The 20,987-nt window shown below is 38.3% G+C and overlaps 1 protein-coding gene across 9 annotated transcripts in view; it reads left to right on the forward strand.

The window, feature by feature from the left end:
- Positions 1 to 20,987, forward strand: part of SYNE2 (spectrin repeat containing nuclear envelope protein 2) — a 184,781-nt gene that overhangs the window by 88,782 nt on the left and 75,012 nt on the right. For 7 of the 9 annotated variants that reach the window (XM_057416214.1, XM_057416218.1, XM_057416219.1 and 4 more), the window contains 12 exons: positions 1,786 to 1,941; positions 4,764 to 4,904; positions 5,285 to 5,467; positions 6,011 to 6,148; positions 7,554 to 7,739; positions 9,143 to 9,265; positions 10,601 to 10,783; positions 14,621 to 14,743; positions 16,999 to 17,193; positions 17,772 to 17,855; positions 19,226 to 19,345; positions 20,007 to 20,114. In XM_057416214.1, coding sequence (XP_057272197.1) covers positions 1,786 to 1,941; positions 4,764 to 4,904; positions 5,285 to 5,467; positions 6,011 to 6,148; positions 7,554 to 7,739; positions 9,143 to 9,265; positions 10,601 to 10,783; positions 14,621 to 14,743; positions 16,999 to 17,193; positions 17,772 to 17,855; positions 19,226 to 19,345; positions 20,007 to 20,114 — 1,740 coding nt within the window. The remainder of the gene's footprint in view (positions 1 to 1,785; positions 1,942 to 4,763; positions 4,905 to 5,284; positions 5,468 to 6,010; positions 6,149 to 7,553; positions 7,740 to 9,142; positions 9,266 to 10,600; positions 10,784 to 14,620; positions 14,744 to 16,998; positions 17,194 to 17,771; positions 17,856 to 19,225; positions 19,346 to 20,006; positions 20,115 to 20,987) is intronic. The other 2 variants (XM_057416222.1, XM_057416217.1) reach the window with 1 other exon arrangement.

The raw sequence follows: 20,987 nt of genomic DNA on the forward strand, positions 1-20,987 counted from the left end.
GTTTGGGTCAGGTGTCCTGTCTCTGCTTCCTCCTGCCTTCCCCTCCTCCTTGGCAGAGCATGAGGCTCCCAAAGTCCTTGGCCAAACCAAAACATCGCTATCAGCTCTGTTCCCAGGCTGAAAGTCAAAACACTGCACTGCACCAGCTACCAAGAAGGGGAAAAATGACTACTACTGCTGAACCCAGGACAAGACCTTGTCCTGTTCCTTACGTCAGTTGGCACAAACAAATGTTAGCAGCAATCCTGTTAAATGATTTCTTTGTAGCAGTAGAAAATTCAGCTGAAAGGATTGAAAATTTTCATAATTTTAACTAATACAAACACCAGTAAGCCAAAATCTGCACTACAGTTTCATCTCTTCTTCTAAAGAAAACCTAGTTTCTATAAAATCTATAACATTACTTGGTGCTCCATTGCATTTTTTTAAATGGAAATGCCTATTTCCCTTCCAGATGACAAATCTAGGTTAGTCAGGTGGTGAAGTTTTAACTCGCCACCATAGATGAGTGTGCAAATGGGAGATAATTTCATCTAGTCCCCTAGGAGAAAGATTGGGACAGTTTTCACAAGCATATGGTTTCCAGCTAAATAGTCTGAAATGTGAACATTCATTTATATACAGAAACCAGTTTGCAAAGAAATGTTTCGTTTTGAAGACTGATGTATCTGATTCTTTCAAATTCAAGTCAGGGAATCTATAAACCCCTGTAAATACTGGCACAATCTTAACTGGGTCATTTGACAACAGCAGCCTTCTCTATGGTAGAACGAGGCACGTGGCTGTTTCATGGTTTTGAGTTTTCTAGTATCAGACCCAGTTGTCATGAGATGATAGAAAATAAGTCAATCTCAGATTCCTACATATTTCTTCTGTGCATTGTATTTGTATGAGGGAAATGATTTCCAAGTGAAGACTAGGAGTTAATGGATTACTATTACCCCTGATTGAAAAAGCAAAGGATTTAATTTTAATGTCTTTCATTGTCTTTCATTGGTAGGAACTTTGGATCATTTTCCCAAATAACTTGACTTAAAATTTGAGTTTCTTAAATAGCTGAACAGTGGGAAAAGGAACCATAAAGCAAACAAACGGAACTTTTCAACTTGAAATTCTAGAAAGCCTTCAAAACAAATGAGTTTCTTCTTTCTTTCTGCAAGAGGACTTAGATCAGATTTTATTTCTAGGCCACAGGTCTAGAAACAGTTGTTCAAGTCTTTTCTCATAAAACCTGCATTCTTTGTGCAGAACTGGAAACTACTGTTTTGAAAGGAGCCTGCTGTGCTGCTCTGCGTAATTGCCTGAAAGCAGACACTTCAGCTTGAAACCTGTTGCTTTTTGAGGTCTTTGTGTTGTTTATAATAATGAAGGAATGAATGTTGGCTATTAAATGTCTTTCAAAGAGAAAATGCACTTTTGGCAAAAGGGAGAGCCCAGAGGTTAACATTTAATCATAGGGGCACTTCAAATATTACATTGCTATACCTCTCAATATAATGTAAGTGCGTCAGTTGCTTGACCTGGAGTACTATCAAGTTTAATTAATTCTTACAGATTGAAAAGCATAATTTGGTTAAATGAGTGAGTATTTCTCAAAGTTAATCTGCTTGCAGAGGTAATCAAATGAGACTTGATATACCCCCCCCAACTTTTCCAGACTATAATCATGGTAAGAAATAGCAAACACAATATGTATGCGTGTGTATATATATATATACATATGTACATATGCATATGCACTCAGTGTAAACTGGTGAAACTGCTGAATTATTCTTAATTTTGTAGGAGATTCAGAATGTGATTGGTAAAGAAAGTCAAACTCTAAAGGACATCATGGAGAAACTCCGGATCAAATATTCTGAATTGCATACAATAATTCCTGCAGAGATCGAAACGCAGTTGGAGGACTGCAAGAAAGTATTGCAAGACCTAGAAGACAAGGTAACTGTTGATGTATTTTTCGTGTTTACGTTTTTGTAGTGTGTAAATAAGTATAGTAGTATTTGATGAAAGCTGTAACTGTAAATTTCAACTTGAAACATTGATTATATATATTTGCACTTTTCCTCTCTGTGAAAGTGAATGCATGAGGAAAGATAACTCATGTTAACTGTCTCCTTTACAGAATGACCTTGCAGCAAGCAGTGTGAATATAAGATTTTTCTTTTCCATTAAAAAAGGGCATGGCAGACCCACTACTAATAAAGTCTTGGGTATGATATGGGTGCTGTCTTGTATCCAGTCTGGTTCTTAAACTGAACTAGTAGTTAAGAGTTGATTGGGAAGGTTGTATAGCTTAACTGAGAAGATATTTTCTAAACTGAGTTAAAAGAGGACTTTGAAAACAGATTTTTTTTTTTTTTTTAATCTAATTTGCACATGTGTTAGGGTATCATGGCATTCTTTATACCACCCCTCGGGACATGGTTGCATTCCTTTAAAAGCAGGCCGGGAATTTAAATAACTAACTGACATTGCATCGACTTTTGGCAGTGTTCTCTATTTAGGGGGGATATAAACAATTAACTGGAAGCAAAATTAAAGGAAAATGGAGTTATACTATAAGTTTGGGGTAAAATTTTAGCCTGGTATAATCATGGTCATTTTTATTTATTTGTGTTACTTTTAAAAAAAAAAACAAAACCTTCTTTTATTTCAGGAATAATAAGTTTAATGCTAATTTTAAAGGGTAAATCTCAGTCAATTTGATGACATCTGAAAGTTCAATAAAACAATTTTGAAGTCCGGTTACTTGTTAGTATCTATGAGGTTATTCATTCTTTTTATCTTGTATTAAGTATTTAGAGACTTATTCATTACAGCTTATTAGTTTTCATTTAGTTATCTTTGTAACATCTATTTCAAAAGAAACCAGGCTTTTCAGAGCCAACAACTGGGTAGGAGAGAGGAGAAGAAAGGAAATAATACAGTATTTATGCTTTGGGTTTGTTGGGGTTCTTTTTGTTGTTGTTTGCTGTTTCATTTACTGAGATAAAAGATTATCTCAATGTATACATTACACGTCAGAGTGAAAGAACTGATACTGGAAACTAGATGACATCTTCTTTTCACATTTAGGTAGTGGAAAACAATATAAATTATCTTGGAAATTTTCAAAATGCATTTAGGAAACAAAATAAATCCTGGTGGAACTGGTGGTCAGTTTAGTTACATACTAAGAAATACCAGCATGTGTTAAATTGAATTAACTTATCATATTTTGATGGCATTCTGCCTCCTTCTAAACCTGCTTAACCTGAAGATGAAAATAAATTGTAATATTGATGCCATGCATTTTATGTGAAAAAATATAATAAATTTATCCCAGATTTATCCCAGTAAGAACTCTAGAAATTAAAATCCTACCCTGCTGATCACAACAGATGCAGCATTTTTTCTGAGGAAACATATGAAGTCAGTGCTTGGTCTGCTTTCTCATTTCCAGCTGTTGTATCACTCCTACACGGTTCTCTTCTATTTTGGAAACTAGCACTACAAACATCAGTATTTTTTCATGTTTCGTATGCTCTAGGGTAGTTGTAATGGTCAAGTGCTTGGTGATTACAGTCTTGAGTTCCTTCTTCTAAAGAGTCTTAGGCACTAAGTACAGCTTGGACATCATAGCTTTTTTTGTATAAGCATGAGTATTTGAGAGGAGCACTGTAGTTCTTTCTGGTATATATTCATCCTGATAACACAATTTTATCAATGCAATATTTTGCAATCGGTATGATTATTTTGGTCTGATACTACATGCTGGAATCCATAAATAATGAATAATTTTAATAATATTAAGAAATAAAATGGATAAATAATTCATTAACTTACTTATCTTAATTCCTCTTCCCAGAAAAAGGATATAATGTATAGGAAGCTTCAGAACAGAATAACTACTAAACTAGACATCTTTGCGTCAGTGCAACATAAAGCTGTTCAATGTGCATATGCCCCAAAAATCCTAGGGCTGCAGCACACACAGAATTTACCATGATTTAACAATTTCCTGGTGCTTGTCTGACCCTAAGAGCTAGCAGGGTTTAGTAAGAAAAGATGAAACTCTGGGCCAAGAGCAAGAACTTTCTCACTCCCTGCACTTCATCTAGTCCATAGTAACCTGGTGCCTAGTAACTGTCGCTCAGGCAAGTACTCAGTTTCAGCTTACTTGAGAGTTTCTCTTATTACATAAAAAAAATCAGGCCTTCCAGTGTACTGATTTTTCATTCCTGTGGAGTTCTTAAGACTAAAATTAATTTCCACATACTTTTGGGGCTTGGAGCCTTTTATTTTGTTGCTAAATCTCTAAATGTTTATTTAGAAATTCATAATACATTGATGCACTTCTATATTCCCAGATTTGTTACATGGAAGTAATAGCTGTCAGCTGAGACATAGAGGTGTCATTCTAGGTTTCTTACAGTATGTATCTAAATGTGACCCTTTCCACAATGCAGCATGATTAGCCTCTGTTACAGATTAGTTTAAAAGGGGCAGCTAAGCACCTAGGGAGCTGCAGTGTCTTATTGTTAGTTTCTTCACGGATTGTATTTCTTGAACAGTTACTTTTGAGTGAGAGGAAATTACTGAACAACACGTAAACATTGAACTTGCTCACATTAATGCTTCTTCCTGCAAATGTAATTCCATTCCTGAGGTTTTAAGTGACTCGTCAAGAGAAACATAAAAAGAATATGAATAATTTTGGTGAGGAGGTGTAGAGAAACATGCAAACCTTTATAATCTTCCTTCTTGTTTTCTCTTTACAGGTGAGCTTTGAAACCTTGCAGAGCTCTCCTCAGAATGTGCTGAAAAGAAAAGCAGAAACTATTAACAATGGCCTTCAAGCTATTGAAAAGATGTTGCAACAGAAGAGTGAAAACATTGCAAAAGCCAAAGAAGTTCAGAAGGTAATCTCGCAAAAAAACAACACCAAACCCAAAAAAACAACAATAATAAAAAAAAACCACCTGTGAATGTTGAAAGATTTTTGGTTGTTTCTACAGAGCCTGTTTTAGCAGGAGCATAAAATGGCCCTACATTCATTTTACATCTGTAAAAGGAGAGGTACAAGCAAGCATTTAGCTGATAAATATTTACCAGTTCTTTCTCATAGTAAAATATGTGGGTTTTTTCAACTGTGAATCACACCTGTAGATGCAGCATGTTCTGTTTGCATCATATCAGTTCCAAAATCTTTAATTCTTCATGCCCCACAAGAAGAACAAATAACTCTGCTGTTATCTTTGAGCCTAACCTCTTATTTCATTTCCCCTCTCTGTCCATGCAGCAAATCTGGGATATGCTGGACCTTTGGCATTACAAACTCAATGAACTGGATGCAGAAGTGCATGATATAGTAGAGCAAAATTCCTGCCATGCACAGGAGTTGATGGATATCTTAGTGTCCCCCCTTCAACAGTATCAACAGGTCTCACAACTTGCAGAGTGCAGAACTGCTATTTTGAACAAGGTAGATGCAAATGTAAAAGTATAAGACAAAAAAACCCCCACATCTTAGAAAAACCTTAAATAAAGTCTTTTCATAAAATATCATCCAAAGCTGTCAAATGAGTCAAAAAGCTCAAAAGCCTGCTGTAGGTGTATCATCTTATTGTAGCTCAGTTTCTGGACTCGCAAACGTCACATTCAGCTGCAATCCCAAAAGACCAGTTACGCACCATGGCTAATGTGGGTTTGCATGGGAAATTCATGCCTCTGGGTAGGCGATAGGAGGGTTCTCTATGACTGTGCTAATGCGCTATCTGTTAAATTAACATTGCAACAATGCCTCCAGTAATTTGCTTTGATTAGAGGAAACAGCCTGAAATCATGAAACTGTTTCAGAAAAATTATGATCTTTATTTCATCATACTAATTAAACTGAGCTTCATGAAAACGCATTCTGTTTTCTTTTAGTCTTGTCCATAGATGCATTTATCCTATACAGTGAATAAAAGTGCATTTATCTTCTTTGTAAAATTTTGTCATTTATGCTTCTTTGTAAAATTTCTAGGCTGCCAACAAGATGGAAGAATACAATGAACTCCTGAAGAATGTGAAAGTTTGGATAGAAAACACCAACTGCTTGCTAAGAGCAGATGCTCAAAATGACTCTGCAAAAAGTTTGTGCAAACATACTGGTGACCTTCAGGTAAGTGTTGATGCAGATACATGGTCTTATTAGAACAGATTGCTCTGCGGAAACACAAATTTGCATTCTTAAGTCTTACTGACATAAATAATTTACCATTTTCAGTAAAGCCTTTAAGTGAAAAAGAGAGAGAGACACTCATGAAATATAGATTGATACTTTTTGGTGTTGGACATGCCTGTCTTGTGAATGTGCTGAAATACATGATTGTCTTCTGTTACCCTACTGTGTGGCTATAATTGGTTTTGACTGCCTGAATATACATGGTTCTTTTTGTATAGTGTGTATGTAATCCAAAACGGGTAAAGTGGTGTTTAATGTCTGTGTGTTAGGTGGAAGCTTCGAAGTAAACTGTGGTTTGGAAGGCCATTTTCTCTATATTTTGAAGGGCATTCTGACTAGTAATTTCATGAATCAAATGTTTGTCATGTTACAGGGAAGATCAGGGCTAAGCAAGTGCCAAGATGATTTATGGAAATTCCAGATTTTGAAATTTAATTTTTTATACATCCATTCCTTGACTTATGCCAAGGGACAGTTGGTGCTCTGAACACAGGTTTTCATACTAAAGCTAGTAAAAATTCCTTACAAAAACTAGCTGACTGCTCTGGGCTGATATGTTACAGAGCATGTAGCCACGATCAGGAGATTTTGATTTCTAAAATGTGTGAACATTTTTGTGACAAAATTTTATTGTCCCCTGCATTTGTGAATTTTGTGTTCTGAGCTGGGAAACTAGTGGATTTGAAAATGCACACAAAGTTTTTATTAGAGTTGAGGTATGCATTTGGTCCTTTCCTTCATATGCCACAGAGATACGTGGATCACATGCATTTCTTGCAACCCTCGCTTGTTCTTCGTGAAGACATTTACTATAATTAATCCAAAAGCTCATCCAGTTAGCTGCAGATGGGAAGAATCTTCCCATCATAAACAACTGGCCAGGTACCTTCTGGAGCATCTTATTACATCTGCTCTCTGCAAGCTGGTGTGCAGAAAACTTTTTTCAGGTGTCTGGCTGACATGTCTTGCTCATATACTTGGGGTCAGCCTGACCATTGCAAAGGAGCTGGAGAGGAATCTTCTCCAGGATCTCATACTTTTTTTTGTAGTGGGTCCTCTCTCTGAGTTCATCCTCCTCTTTATACCTTTTGTCATGCTCATGTAGACTTATTTTATCCGATTCCCTTAAAATCGTGCCACATCTCTCATTTTTCTGCCTGCAGAATGCAGCAGTTCAGTTCCCTTATGAGTCAAGTGTTTTGGTCTGAACTAAGCTTTTGGGAATATAAGCAGTGGTCAATGACATATAGGAAATTAAAACTGATTCATTCTGGTACTAACCTCTGTGAAACTTTCATGTTCACCATTGCTGAATCAAAGTAAGCTCTTATTTTGTCTCCAGATGGCTTTGGAAGATTCGGAGCAAAAGCAAAACCTTCTACACAGTGTTTACTTGGAGCTGGAGGAGCTAACACCAATCTTTGAAACAGACAGTATAATGCAGCAGCTAAATGAAATAGATGAACAAGTCGCAGCTTTACAGCATGAGATAGCAGAGATTCTTCCACAGATCCAGCATGTGGCTGACGTAAGTGCCTTTTATCAGGTGCTTCATCATATGTTATGAAATACAGATTATATTGCCTTCACAGGTAAAAAGGTGTGCTGTTTTTAGTACGTGTAACAAGTGAGGAAATAAATTGTTTGGAAACAAACCATCTCAGAATGTGTTTGATATCTAATTAAGCTGCAAAGTTCAGGAGTATTAATGAAACTCCTTGTTTAGGAGGAGAAATGCAGGGCTGGTTGACTGACAAATTAAAAGGACTTATCTTGCCAGAGGGTAGGGCTCCTGTTCAGAGGCACCCAAACTCACACCATGGCTAGAAAAGTTGATTAAGTTCAACAGAGACAAATGCAAAGTCTGGCACCTGGAGGGGACATGTCCAAACAGAGGCCAGGGGGCCAACAAGCTGGAAAGCAGCTCTGCCAAAGGATTGTGGTCCCGGTGGACAAGTTGATAATGGTGTAGTAGCATGGCCTTGCAACAAGACCATCAGCATCCTGGGCTGCCTGAGAGATCATATGTGGGTACTGTGCCCAGTTTTAGGTTTCCCAGTGGAAGACATAGACATTCCTGAAGTGAGCCAAGGAAGGCTTTCAAGGTGGTTGGGGGACTGTAGCATGGCACATAGGAGGAAAGGCTCGGAAACCTGGGTCAGTTCAGTATGGAAACGAGACAGCTGGGGGTGGGTATTACTGCTGTCTACTACTACATAATAGGATAGAGCCAGACTTTTCTTAGACTCTGCAGAGTAAAGATGAGCAGTAACAGACCCAAATGATAACAGAGGAAATACCATCTACATATTAAAAAGGAATCTTTTTTTTGTTTGTTTTGTTTTGTTTCAGTAAGATTGGTTAAAAACTAGATCAGTGGCCCACAGTGGTAGGTTCAAGTCCCCATCCTAGGAGATACGTAACTGTCAAAAGGATCATGCCCCAGACAATGTGCTTTGATGGGCACCAGAGATCTCTCAAGGTCCCTTCCAACCTAATTTATTCTGTGACTCCACAAGAGTTCACAGCAGCTGGACTTTATGCGGATCCATTTTCAATGTGACGTAATACTCTTCCAACAGAAAGTTGCAAGCGTGTATTTAGACAGTTTCCTATGCTGATAACTGTCACCACTGCAGAAATGTCTTGTCGCTACTGGTAATTTATAATGTGACTTTTCAAGGATATTTCAATTCTGTATTCAGGGTTTAAAATGGACCAGGTAACCTTAGAAATTTAATTCCTTTAGAAGTTAATTATGATACATAATCTATAATAACTAATCTTTTGTTTGATAGCATCCATTAACATATCCTGCATACACTGCACTAGTTTTTCAGTATTTCTTTTTAAATGTAAGTGAAAGGCAGAAATGCAAGCTGGCTTATACTTGTGCTATCTACAAATACTCTCTCTTTTCCCAAAATCTAGCAATTGGATGCCATCGAATCTCACATTAAAGTGTTTGAGAAGGACATTGTCAAAATGAAGACAAGCCTGTCATCTGAAGATCTGTTAGAATTTTCTCCTAAAGACCAACTTAAACATGGACAGGTCTGTGAAAACTCCTATATGGACTTTTATGCTAACTTATGCATAAATATATAAAGAAAAATATGTTTTCACAAGCTGCTTTTTGACTTCTGCAATTTACCAGCTTCTAGCATATGATTTTGAAATGTTAGTATCACACAAATTCTAACTTTCAGGTCAAAGATTGAAAGTATTTTTATAGTCATGATTTCACCTACGTATTTCTACAGTAGCAAGTAGTGCAATCCAAGAGGAGCACATTGGTAGGGCAAGACAGCTGGTGCAAAGGACCTGATATCTGTGTTGTATGTGTCTTGGGGGCTTACTTTGGACTGATCCTGTAGAATGGACTTCCATTAGTGGCTGGGTGTCTTCTGCTTTAGCTTTATTTGAAAGGAATACAGTTTGCATGGTCCAAGACAACTGCTCAGTGTAAACACCAAGGTGAGACTGTTGGGAGAGCCCTTCAAGCACAGTCGTGGTTTGAGTGAAAACATTTTAAATTAAAGCACTATTGAGAAAATGCCCATAATGAACTCGAATATGTAACTTAAGTACATGTTGTCAGACATACCTGCTGCATTTGAGTGTCTCCATTTTTGAACAGTTTATGGCCTCACTCTCAGAGGCGCTGCATATCACTCTACTTAGCATCAAACAGTAAGTAATCTGAAAGTCTCAAAATCAGGCCCTATTTTTCAAAAAATGGAGGCAAAGTTTAGTAGACATTTCTGGAAAGGCAAGCTGGAGTGACTTGCTGTAAAACCGTTTCATCCTGCAGAGGCTTCACTCCAAAGACTTCTCGGCCACATGGTTTTCCTTTCTCTGCTTGAGTGAAGCAAAGCAAAGCATTATAGTATCTTTTCTTCTATACCACATGCATTTAGTTAGGTAACTGAAATGCAAGAAGCATGGATTCAGTATCAGGGAAGAGATGAGTGTCATCGTATCTTTCATAGATTTGTTATCCAGAGAATGATTTTGTAATGGCTACATTACATGGTAAAAATAAACTGATATTTGTTCTGGAAAATAATGTTCACCCACTTCCTCATTTTAAATTGAAACGATATGCTTAGTAAATAGTAATTAATCTGAATATGATCCTTTGTCACTGTGCAAACTGTATGTATATGCAGAAAAGGCAAAATTGTAAATGTTAGTTATATATTTGTCTTGCTTTAGACAACCTCACTATAAATTTTCAGTTGTTTGTTCCAAGATTAAAATATTCTTCATTCTTAAATGGGAAACTCACTAGAGAGAACTTTTGCACATTATGACAGTAGTATAAATTTTCAGTTTTGATTTTTTCCAACTCAGTATCATGTCAATGATCTCTCTGTATCCTAATAGGTTATACTGGGCCATGTTGGTCCCATGATGAAAAGCATTGTACATATACAGTCCTATGAAGATACACTACTGCTACCAGGAGTGAAAATGCAACCTTTCTCAGTCTTTCAGAGAGCAAGGCAGCTTTTGAGAGATTTGAAGAAATTAGAAAAAATTACTAAAGAACAAAATGATCTTCTGGAGGTAACTGATTTTTTTTTTCTTTACTGTCACCTAAACCACCTTTATTTTTTAAGAATTTTAATCACTAGACAACACATCATGCCCACTATATAAACTTGGGGGAGTTACTCAGAAGGCCCCAATCACTGCTTGGGTCATGCTGGGTATCGGTTGGCAGGTGGTGAGCAATTGTATTCTCTCCCCTTGTCATTTCCCTTATCATTATTATTATTGGTGGTAGCAGTAGTGGTTTTGTGTTATACCTTAGTTACTAGAATGTTCTTACCTCAACCCATCGGAGTTACATTCTTTCCATTCTCTTCCCCATCCCTTTGGGAGCAGCAGGGGGAAAGGGTGAGAGTGAGCGAGTGGCTCTGTGGGTCTGAGCTACCAGCTGGGCTTAAACAACGACACAGGTATATAGCACATCTTCTATGACTCTATGTAATGGTTTGGGGTCTTTTTGTGATTTGATACAAGGCCCAAGTGTCTTATGATCCTGGTTTGCGCAGCTAATGATTAAGTCCAGTGTTACATGCAGGTGCTCACATCTGCAAAGTTCAAGTACTTAAACTTACTTGAACATGAAATTGAATAGAAATTGATGACAGCAGAAACTGGTTTAGTAAAGATGATCTTCCCAAATCAGTGAGCCAGGAAAGCAACTGTTTTCCACTAGTGTCACTTGGTTTTGAGGCATGCCAGCTCCTGCCCTCAGAAGGTCCAAGAGTGTATCCACATAAGTGAATATGGGGGGGGGGGGGGGGGGGGTTGGAGATGCTGTTGACAGGTTTGGAAACAGAAACGATGTAACAGCATTGGTGTGACACATGGCTGTAAGAGAAGGCAGTGCTGATGGGTCAGTGAGTGTTAACTCATGGGCAGTAAGGATTATGAAACAGCAATACTGGCCCCAAACCTGAAGTGGTATCTCTGCAGCACTTCACTGAGTGATGTGGTTGTACCAGCTCAAGAAGGTTTTAATTCAGGGATATTTCCATCATGTTCCACTGCCCAGGGTATATATACTTGGGGACAACCTGGAGTTTGGTTATGCATGTTCCCAAGTGAGCAGAGGTATGAAAATTCTCATATGACCCATCCATTTCTCAGCAGGATTATAGCAGCACTTAGAAAAATAATACAGTATCTTTACTGATTTGGTTTTCCAGCCCTATTACAGTACAGCAGATGCTTTAAAACATCCAACTTCCTACTGGGTATTTCAGAACCCAGACAGAAACAAGTGACAGCTAAAATGTGAACGTCCATCTCTGATTTTCAGTTTGTGAAATGAAGAGCAGCACACCAAGAGAAAAACTCAAATATGGTACATGACTAATGCTTGGAGTTTGGGGGAAAAAAACAAATAAACAAAAAAAATGACTGTGTGAGATCCATATGATTCCTGCGGTCTTAGTATTTTTAGTCCATACAGTTTCTTATGTCTGAAAAATGGATGTGGTAAAATGTACCTTTTTCAACGAGTTACCAGATTAAATACTTGAGAATTTTCAAAACACTTTAAAACTATCAGAAACAGGGTGCTTTCCAATTATGAAGTGTTACCATGAGATTTCTAACTGGTTTATGTGAAGCATTAGGTCAAAGCTTAGATCTTTCTCCTTTTTGAAACAGCTGTAACCTTTTTTGCTCAGCATTTGCCCTTGTCTTGTAAGCACCCAACAATCTGTAGCTGAGTGGTATTTGTGAGAGAGCAGATTGGGAAAACTGCAATTCTTGGCAGCTAGGATATCAAACTGTGCAAAAAAGATTTTCCAGTCCTGTTGAATGGGTTGAAAGAAGGAGTACTACAATAGAAGTCTAACACCAGCAAAGACATAACAAAGAATAAAGCTATTAAAGGATGGCATGTTGAGTACTGCATGAAAAGGTAGTAAGTATCCTGATAGAGAGGAAAGCAAATGGGAGGCAAGTTTCCTGTACAAATATATATACGTACTAATTTTTTTCCTGAGGATTAGTTTTGAAACCTCAGTGCTTGGGTGCATTTGCCCATATTTTGCTATTGGTGATGCAACAGGATATTGCAGTAGTAATTTTTGCTTAATTAAGTTGCACCTGAAAAAGTGTAACAGTAACAAAATGTGAAAGCTTTGGGGAAGGATTTTAGGTAACTTAGATCTGAATTGAATGTTGCCCTCTGTTATTATTATGGCCTGTCAAGTAGTTAAAGAACATCATCAGGAGGAGGAGTTGGAAGACGCAGCTGCTTCTACTGGTTTTCTGTGCAAGAGAGTGTCTCTGTTAGCGTAAATGCTGGTTTACTGTGTTCATTTTTAGAAAGCTCTTTCATAACAAAAAATGTTGCCTGCCTGCCTGTACACTATAGGCAGGTGGCCCTTTGCCATGGGTAAGTCTTCTAGTATTACCGCAACAGGAAAAGTAAAGAGCAAATGTCAAGCAGGAAATAACTTAAAAGAGAGTCAACGCTCCTAGGAAGATACTCAGTCCCACATATATGGCATAATTTATGTTCTATTAAGAGAAGGATAAAACAAGATTTTTTTTTTTTTGTGTGCCTCAGTGCAAGGCAGAGAACTGATGAGCTCTCTTCAGGCAAGTAGCTGTGGTCACATGTTGGCGCATGACAGGAGACATTGGAGTCTGTATACAAATTATTCATATTCTTTAATCAATGAAGTTTTGAGGTAGTACACATTTTACCTATTACTAAACAGTCCTATTAATGTGGAAGTGAAGGTATGGTAAGAGAATCACCCTTTTAGAGGACTTTTAGTTTCTCATAGAACTGAAGACCTATTCTTTGTTTTCCTCCTCTGATTCTTAATGCTATTGTATTAAGATCATAGGCCACAATTAAATATCTTCTTCTCCAATCTGGCTTTTTTTTCTGTTACTGTTCATAGCAGGAGAGACTCTTTGCTCTGAAAGGCAGAATCTGTGCAGTTTGCAGAGAGATTAGCCTGTCAGGCTCAAAAAAATGCTGCTATCAGCAGCATTTCAAGTAGACTGCATTTTGTTCATTACATTTTGCAGACACCTGAGGAACAGCTCATGGGTCAGAAACAGAGAGACACCGAATGTGTTTTGCAAGTTAACTCGTTTCAGAAAATATTCTGTTTTGTAGATGTAACAATTTCTTAATTACCTGAGACATTGTAACAGGCAGTGGCTTGCAAACACAAGCAGTGTTGGGGGGGAACTGCCTATTTCTGCACAAACAATAAAGCATGGGGGTTGATGAGATTTTGCTGTCACTCTCAAATAAGTAAATTTGGCTCTTTATAATGTATATGTTTTCCAGTAAGCTATGTAAGCAGCAGAAGCTCACACCAAGTAGAAATACTTACCCTTTTTATAGGAAGTATTCAAATTGTCAGATACTGTGGTTAGCTTATCCTCTGAGCTGCAGTGTCTGCTTGATGTGCAGCACAGTTCATTTGTGGTCAGTGCAGAACTAGCTGGCAGTAAAGACCTGAGCACCAATAAAAACCAGGTAGGCTTTCTAACTTGATATGACTCCCTGTAATTTCTCCCTTTTTTTCAACCTATTATAAATTGTAGTGAATATGATTTAATATGCTTTTTGCATTTTATAACCAAATTCATAGTTCCACTCTGGAGTAAGCAAAGGCTTCTAAGCAGAATACTCCACCATACTTCAGTTTATGGATAGAGCAGTTTGTCTTTAGCAAGTGAATAATAAATAGTGAAGATAGGGTTGTGCAAAGTTAGCAGACCAAATACTTTTACATGCAACTACAGATACAAAGCAGGCGTCAGTACTCTTCAGCACAAGTTTCTTCCATTACTGACTAGTTTGTTTCTCTATTACTGAATTCACAATTATTTATGAGGATTATAATTTCACAGGAAGCTGTAAAGAAAACAGAAGAATGTGAGCAAGAAATGGAAAAGTTGAAACAATTCCTAAAGAACCCCTTAGTAGAAATATCACAAGATCAATCACTGGCTCAGAAGACTCATTGTCCAGAGGTGAGTTTTACTGTTTACTCTCTCATGGCTGCTACTTTTCCTGGCTAACATTAATCACGATGATGCGGAGCACTGAGAAATATCAGTGTGCTTCCCCTCCCCACCGTGCATGGTCAAGCAGTCAATTAAATGACATTGTTTGACTATACATATGTAAGTTGACATATACCGAGAGATATTACAATTAATATTAGTTGGGTATATTTTCCATAATTTACTTCCTATTGATTTTGATGTGTTGTTTGTACCTATATCAACTTTTAAGGAAAACTTAGAATGTTGCTTTCATGACAGCTGACAGCTGTTTTGGTGAAACAATATGTAGAATTCATATCTTGCCTGTGCTCAGCATCCAGATAATGTTGCTGAGGTAGCAACTTGGGATTATGCATAAGCAGAGAACTGAGTCCATTTCTGATCACTGACCATGCAGCAGTACTTTTGGTGGCTCTATTTAGAAATTCTTTAGACTCCTTTTGCTGTCCTCACTGCCACACTGTTTTCATTAACTCATAAACATGTGTTGCTTTTCTCCCTGCAATCAGCTGCTTTCTGTAGTGGATTGATTATTTAATCAGAAGTAAGATGTGTTTTAAGGACAGCACTGCAAAAGTCAGGAAATGACTAATTGAGTGTAATAGCTGTTTATAAAGTGTCTCTGAAATTCAGCTTTTTGCAGTCAGTCCCAATAAAGTTAATATACATACATTGTACTTGCCTAATAACTATAATTACTTGGTAGGCTTCTAAATACATAGCTGCTTTGCTTTCAGGTGGTTGGATGTTGCAGGCTTGATGTTAGTATGAGGCATGACTCATTTCCCTGTTCCTGTTTTTGTCTTTTAGTGTAGGATTTTCTGTTTAATAGCTCCTAGTTTAGAGGAAAACCTTTTCACAACTGTAGCATTTCATGAATAGATGTGGGCAATGGAATTGCCTATCTTATTGAGGGGCTTCAGATGAAGAAGTGGCATTAATAATGAGTTGGTTTCTGAGGAAGCTTTTGGCTAGTGAAGTTTGCCAAACAGTATCTGGTGAATGTATGCTGCAGTCTTCTCCTGCAATGAATCAAATAGAAATATGCCAAATTGTCAGGATGGCTTTTTCTTCATTCCAATGGCTTTTTCTTGTCTCTACCTTTGGAAGATTTTTATCTTGTGGGTTTGAGTATACAAAAGGAAAAAAAGACTCTTGCCTGAGCCAAGTTTCCATGTCCTTTGAAAATTTCCTGGGATTTTGCCTCTACGTACCCAGTCCTGCAGCCACACTAGCATTATTAACAGAAGAAGCTGTAGTTGAGATGGAAGCAGTAGTCTCTACGGCTTTCATCTGTCTCAGATTATTACTTGCATAGCATCAAAGCTTGGTCTGATGGACTGAGCCCAGTGTGCAATGAGATATTTATCCATATTACAGTTTTCTGAGCAACTAACAATGCTTCAAAGAGCTTTAGCACTTTCAGTAATGGAGTAGGGCTTTTTATTCCTTGCCCTGTCTTACTCTGTGATTTGTTGTGCTTTCTTTGCTCACCTGGAGACTGAGTGATAAGGAAAGGTCCGAGCAGAACACCAGCTGGAGCCAGCTCTAGCTCTTCAGGGAGGAGACAAAGACAGATTTGTTTCCCTCCCTATAATATAAAGATATTATAATCTTTATAAATGCAGTTACTTGGATTATTGTTCAATCCCTGCAGACTGGGGATAATTGCTCCCAATGTCACATTGAAAGACATGGGATAGTTTTGGCCCAGTACATGTCACTAAAAGCCAGTGAAGAGTTTGTTTCCTTCTTTTAGGCCAGCTTCAGCAAAGAAAACTGAGCTACCCTTATTGTTGTCTTTGACCTCATCAAGGCTATCCTAAGTGGTTTGTGTCAGGTTTCCAGAGAAGGTAGTTCATCACCTGCTCTGACACACAGTAATGTAACCCAGCTGCATTCCCTCTGTCCTGAAGGAAACTCATATCCCCATGGCTATGCAGGACCTAGTTAGAATTAGTTACCCAGCCATTTACTTCCAGGCCACCAACTTCTGCATTACAGGCAGCAAGTGCTGTTCTGAGTTCAATGTGTTGCTGCTGTTTTGCATGTATCTAGACATCTTCTGTAGTGACAATGGGGAACTGTCCGAATGCCCTGAAAAAGGAAAAAAGGGAAATAGCCCCAGTTTCAGTAAGATGCATCACTGTTATCATGAGTTACATTACTGTTTGGTTAAGTAATAAAAATGGATGCTTATGGATATTGTTGCTCCTTAGGGAGACATGGAAGCTGTAAAAGAAGAAATCATAAAGCTGTGCCAAAGAAAGGAAGATGTCCTTACCGGAATGAAGAATTCAATGTCTGAGCTTCACCAGCGCTTACAGCAAGAAGTGCCTGAATCAGAAGATGAACCTACAGCCTCTGTATTAGCACAAAGTGACTTGGTTGGAACTGATGTTTCTGGTCAGCGGGTAAGTGGAGCACCACATTGTGATCATTTACCTGAAAGCTGAGGAGGCAGGTAAATAACCTTTCTTCCTCCAGGAGGAGTGGTATTGAGAGAGGAGCACCCCTGCAGCTGTGAGTTAATACTTCTCCTCCCCGTTGTGCTTCTCAATGGTCCCAGAAGGACTGAGTATGATGCATGTATAGGAGAAGGCAGAAGAAGTGTACCTCTGATTATTTTTTTTAGCGTGAGCAGATCCAACATGAAGTTTGCATCAAGCAATCAACAGCAAAATCCTCAATGTGTAGTTTTGTGGATAATCAGTTGTTATGGGATTTTCAGTAAATTGTTTTTATGGAGCAGAATGAAATTTGACCTTATTATAGCTGTGATGTTAAAACAGTATAGCACAGAAAAAGTCCCAATTTTCAGAGGTGCTTAGTACCTGCAGTTTTCAATTACTTTAATGTAGCATGGCAGATGTTCAATGCTTCTCTAAAAATTGACCTCAAGTGGTAGCTTTCTTTTGGTTTACAAGCAGAAGAGGCTTTTATTGTGCTTGTCATGAATAACTGGACTGTCTTTTTGTGTGTATTTTTATAGTTTAAAAAAAGAGGAATGATGTCTCTTCTACCTTCCTTGGATGAAGAATCAGAAGACTCTTCTTTCCACAGCAAGGTGAGTTTGGTACTTATCTTGCATATACAGACGTGTATGTAAGACACCAGATTTTGGTACAGGACGAATTATGAAAAATATGTTAATCCAGAACACTTTAGAACAAATTAAAGTATCTTTTATTGCTCCAGGATACTAAGAAATTGCGCTTGAGCCAGCCTACCAGTATTACAATATCAGTGTTACACAGCACCTCATTCTGTGATTATTGATCCTTCTTTTGGTGGCATTGTTTAGACAGTAATACCCCCTTTATGGAAGTGTTCATGGCAAAATATGAGCCTAAATGCCAATATTTATATGTGGGATGGGGTTTAGAGAGAATTGGGCAGCCTCTGAAATGTTAAAACTTAATCAAAATTATTTGTATGTTTGAGCTTAAGAAAAAACGACATGATCAGACTATTGGAAGGAAGTGAAGGAGAGATTTCTGGGAGAATGGTAGACACTGCTCAGCAGGTTGCTCTGAACCTGTGGAGTCTAAATGCCCATGTAAACCGCAGAGGAACAAAGCTGGGGTAAAGTTACATGATGTAGTTAATAGCTTTTGGGAAAAAAAAAAAAAAATCCATGAAAATTTCTGCACACTTTTTCTGCATCCCAGGGACTAAATGAGAGTTACTTGAATGAAATCAGGAATGTGCAGAAGTGCCGGTGAACTTGTAACCTAGATACCCATTCACACAGCAGTTCACAGCCTCCCTGGGCCAATAATGACAAGCTGCCCTCGTATACATCTCCTGGAAGGGACTATGGTCTCAATCAAGTTTTGAAGAATCTCCATTTCTCTGAAGTCCTTGCTATGGATATTAATTAGAATTTTTGATACACCTTTGTAACAAGAATCAAAAGGAAATGAGTCCAAGAGGTGATAGGGTGTTGAAGGGGTTGTTTTAGGCTAGGCAAGGATGAAAATACATGGCTTGACAGTGTGAAGAAGTCCCAACAGCCTGCATAGAGGTTGTGTCTTACTACTCTGATCCAACCACTTCAGTTGCAAGGTTTCTGCTCCTTCATTGCTGTGGTTTTGTTTACATACAGGGTGTTTTAGGGGACAGGAGAAAGTTTGTTTCTTGGGTTTGTTGTTTTTTTTTTTTTATATATAGTGTGAAAAAAATGAGGATATTCTGTGGTCTCTAGAGAAAACTATTAGTGTCATCGAATTGCCATTCATTTTGCAGCAGAGCTACAGAGCAATGGAAGGAGTGGGTTTGGGAAACACAATAAGGATAGATAAAGCAGAAATAGACCAGTGTGTTACTGAAGGTTTAGCAGAAACAGACCAATGTGTTACTGAAGGTTTGCAGTAATTTACATTGCTTGAAGGAATATGAGCTTCCTGTTCACAATCTAATGCATAGCTGTTTCTGCTTTCAAAGCGAGGTACAGCCACAGAGAAAGATGAAAAATTCTGGCCTTTGGAAAGGAATGATGAAAGGCACAAGGAAGACAGTGCAACCTCCTGGTCTTCTGGTACCTTGTCAGATGGCCTCGTTCAGGTAATGCACCTGGGGTTATCTCCAATGGGACTGGGTCTCATCTTTGTAGAAAAGATCTGCACAAGTCCTAGGTATTGCTGAAGTGTGCAAAGCAAGAGAACCGTATAAGTGCAGGACATGATGGCCTTGTTCAGATCTTCCATCTTCCACATCATGCTAAATCTTGCCATTTAAAGTCTCTTCTCTTGTTGCACATTTTGGTTGAACTCACTGACCTTGGGTTTTCCAACCTAAGTGATTCTGTTATTGAATATTAATTTCTTCTAGCTTGTCAAAACCTGCAAAGACAGAAATGAACATTTGGTAGCAGCAATTTGTTTCACTAATTACTAGAAAGGCTATAAAATGTGCATTCTGTTGGGGGATCCTTTGTGGAAGAGGTTCTCTTTGTACATAAGAAGACCAGCATCTGGTCATTTTGGTTGTGGTCTGTTTTGCATAGTGTCTCAATAAGGTAATAACTGCAGTTGTTTCTGCAGAACAAAGCAATAATCATAGAATCATTTAGGTTGGAAAGACTTTTAAGATCATTGACTCCAACTGTAAACTTAACACTACCAAGTCCAGCAACAAACTAATTTCCTAAATGCCATGTCTACACTTACTACACATCACATTACTAATGATACAAATACTTTCAGTGTTGCTTCTCTTTCTACAGGATGTTGATGACATGACGGAATTGCACAGTAAACATGGTGAGGAAACTTCTATGCAAACTTTGCAGAGTACTGAAGACCCTGCTGCAGGTGATGGCAGTCACGCTATGGTGAGTTTGAAGGCATGAAGTAGGCTGAACAAGGTGATTTTCTCTGCTTGTTGTGCAACCTACCTAGTAGGCAGAGGCCCTGATTCATTATGGTTATGCTACTGGAGTTTGTTGCAGTATTTATGATATGGTAGGATACCTACAACCCTTTGAGGGCCTCTTCAGATTACTGCTTTGGGTGATTTTGATTTGCTCCTTGCAAATGCCATTTACTAACGAACAAAATGGAGAGTTTTCAGGAAATAAAAAGCTGGCATTCATACAGGCATTAATGGAGGCGTTCAGGTGATGCAAGTGTACATCAACTATGGGATTTTTAAGTGGGAGTTAAAGGAGAAATTAAGGAGATTGAAACTCATATATATTGCTGCTTTGTGGAAGGCGTGCTACAGTCTAAGGGAGGAGTGAGCAGTAGCCCATAGGTTATACATAGTATAATATCTTCTGGCTGTTCAAGAAGTTAATCAGTACCCCCTGGTGAACTGCCCTGAGGGACTAGGCTGCAGGACAGAGCTGGCAGATCTTAATGACACTTTCCATAGAGTACAAGAGATCTCAGTCTCCGAGTGTACGAAATCAGGAAAGGATGACATGAATGCGTCAAGGTCTTGCATGACTTAGTGGCCTTCTGTGGTGGAATGACTACATCAATGGACAAAGGAAGAGCTATGGTTATCATCTGTGTGGAATTCTGTAAGTCCAGATTTCTATAAGGCCTTTGACATGGTCCCCCACAACATCCTTTCTGAATTGGAGAGAGGTGGATTTAATGGACAGACTGGTGGATGAGGAATTGGATGGCTGGTTGCATCCAGAGTAGTGGTCAACATCTCCATGTCCAGACAGAGATCATGATGAGTGATGTCCTTCAGA

The sequence above is a fragment of the Pezoporus wallicus genome, unplaced genomic scaffold (assembly GCF_028554395.1).
Source record: "Pezoporus wallicus isolate ANWC-B61680 ecotype Strahan unplaced genomic scaffold, APGP_CSIRO_Pwel_v1 scaffold_2146, whole genome shotgun sequence".
NCBI lineage: Eukaryota > Metazoa > Chordata > Aves > Psittaciformes > Psittacidae > Pezoporus > Pezoporus wallicus.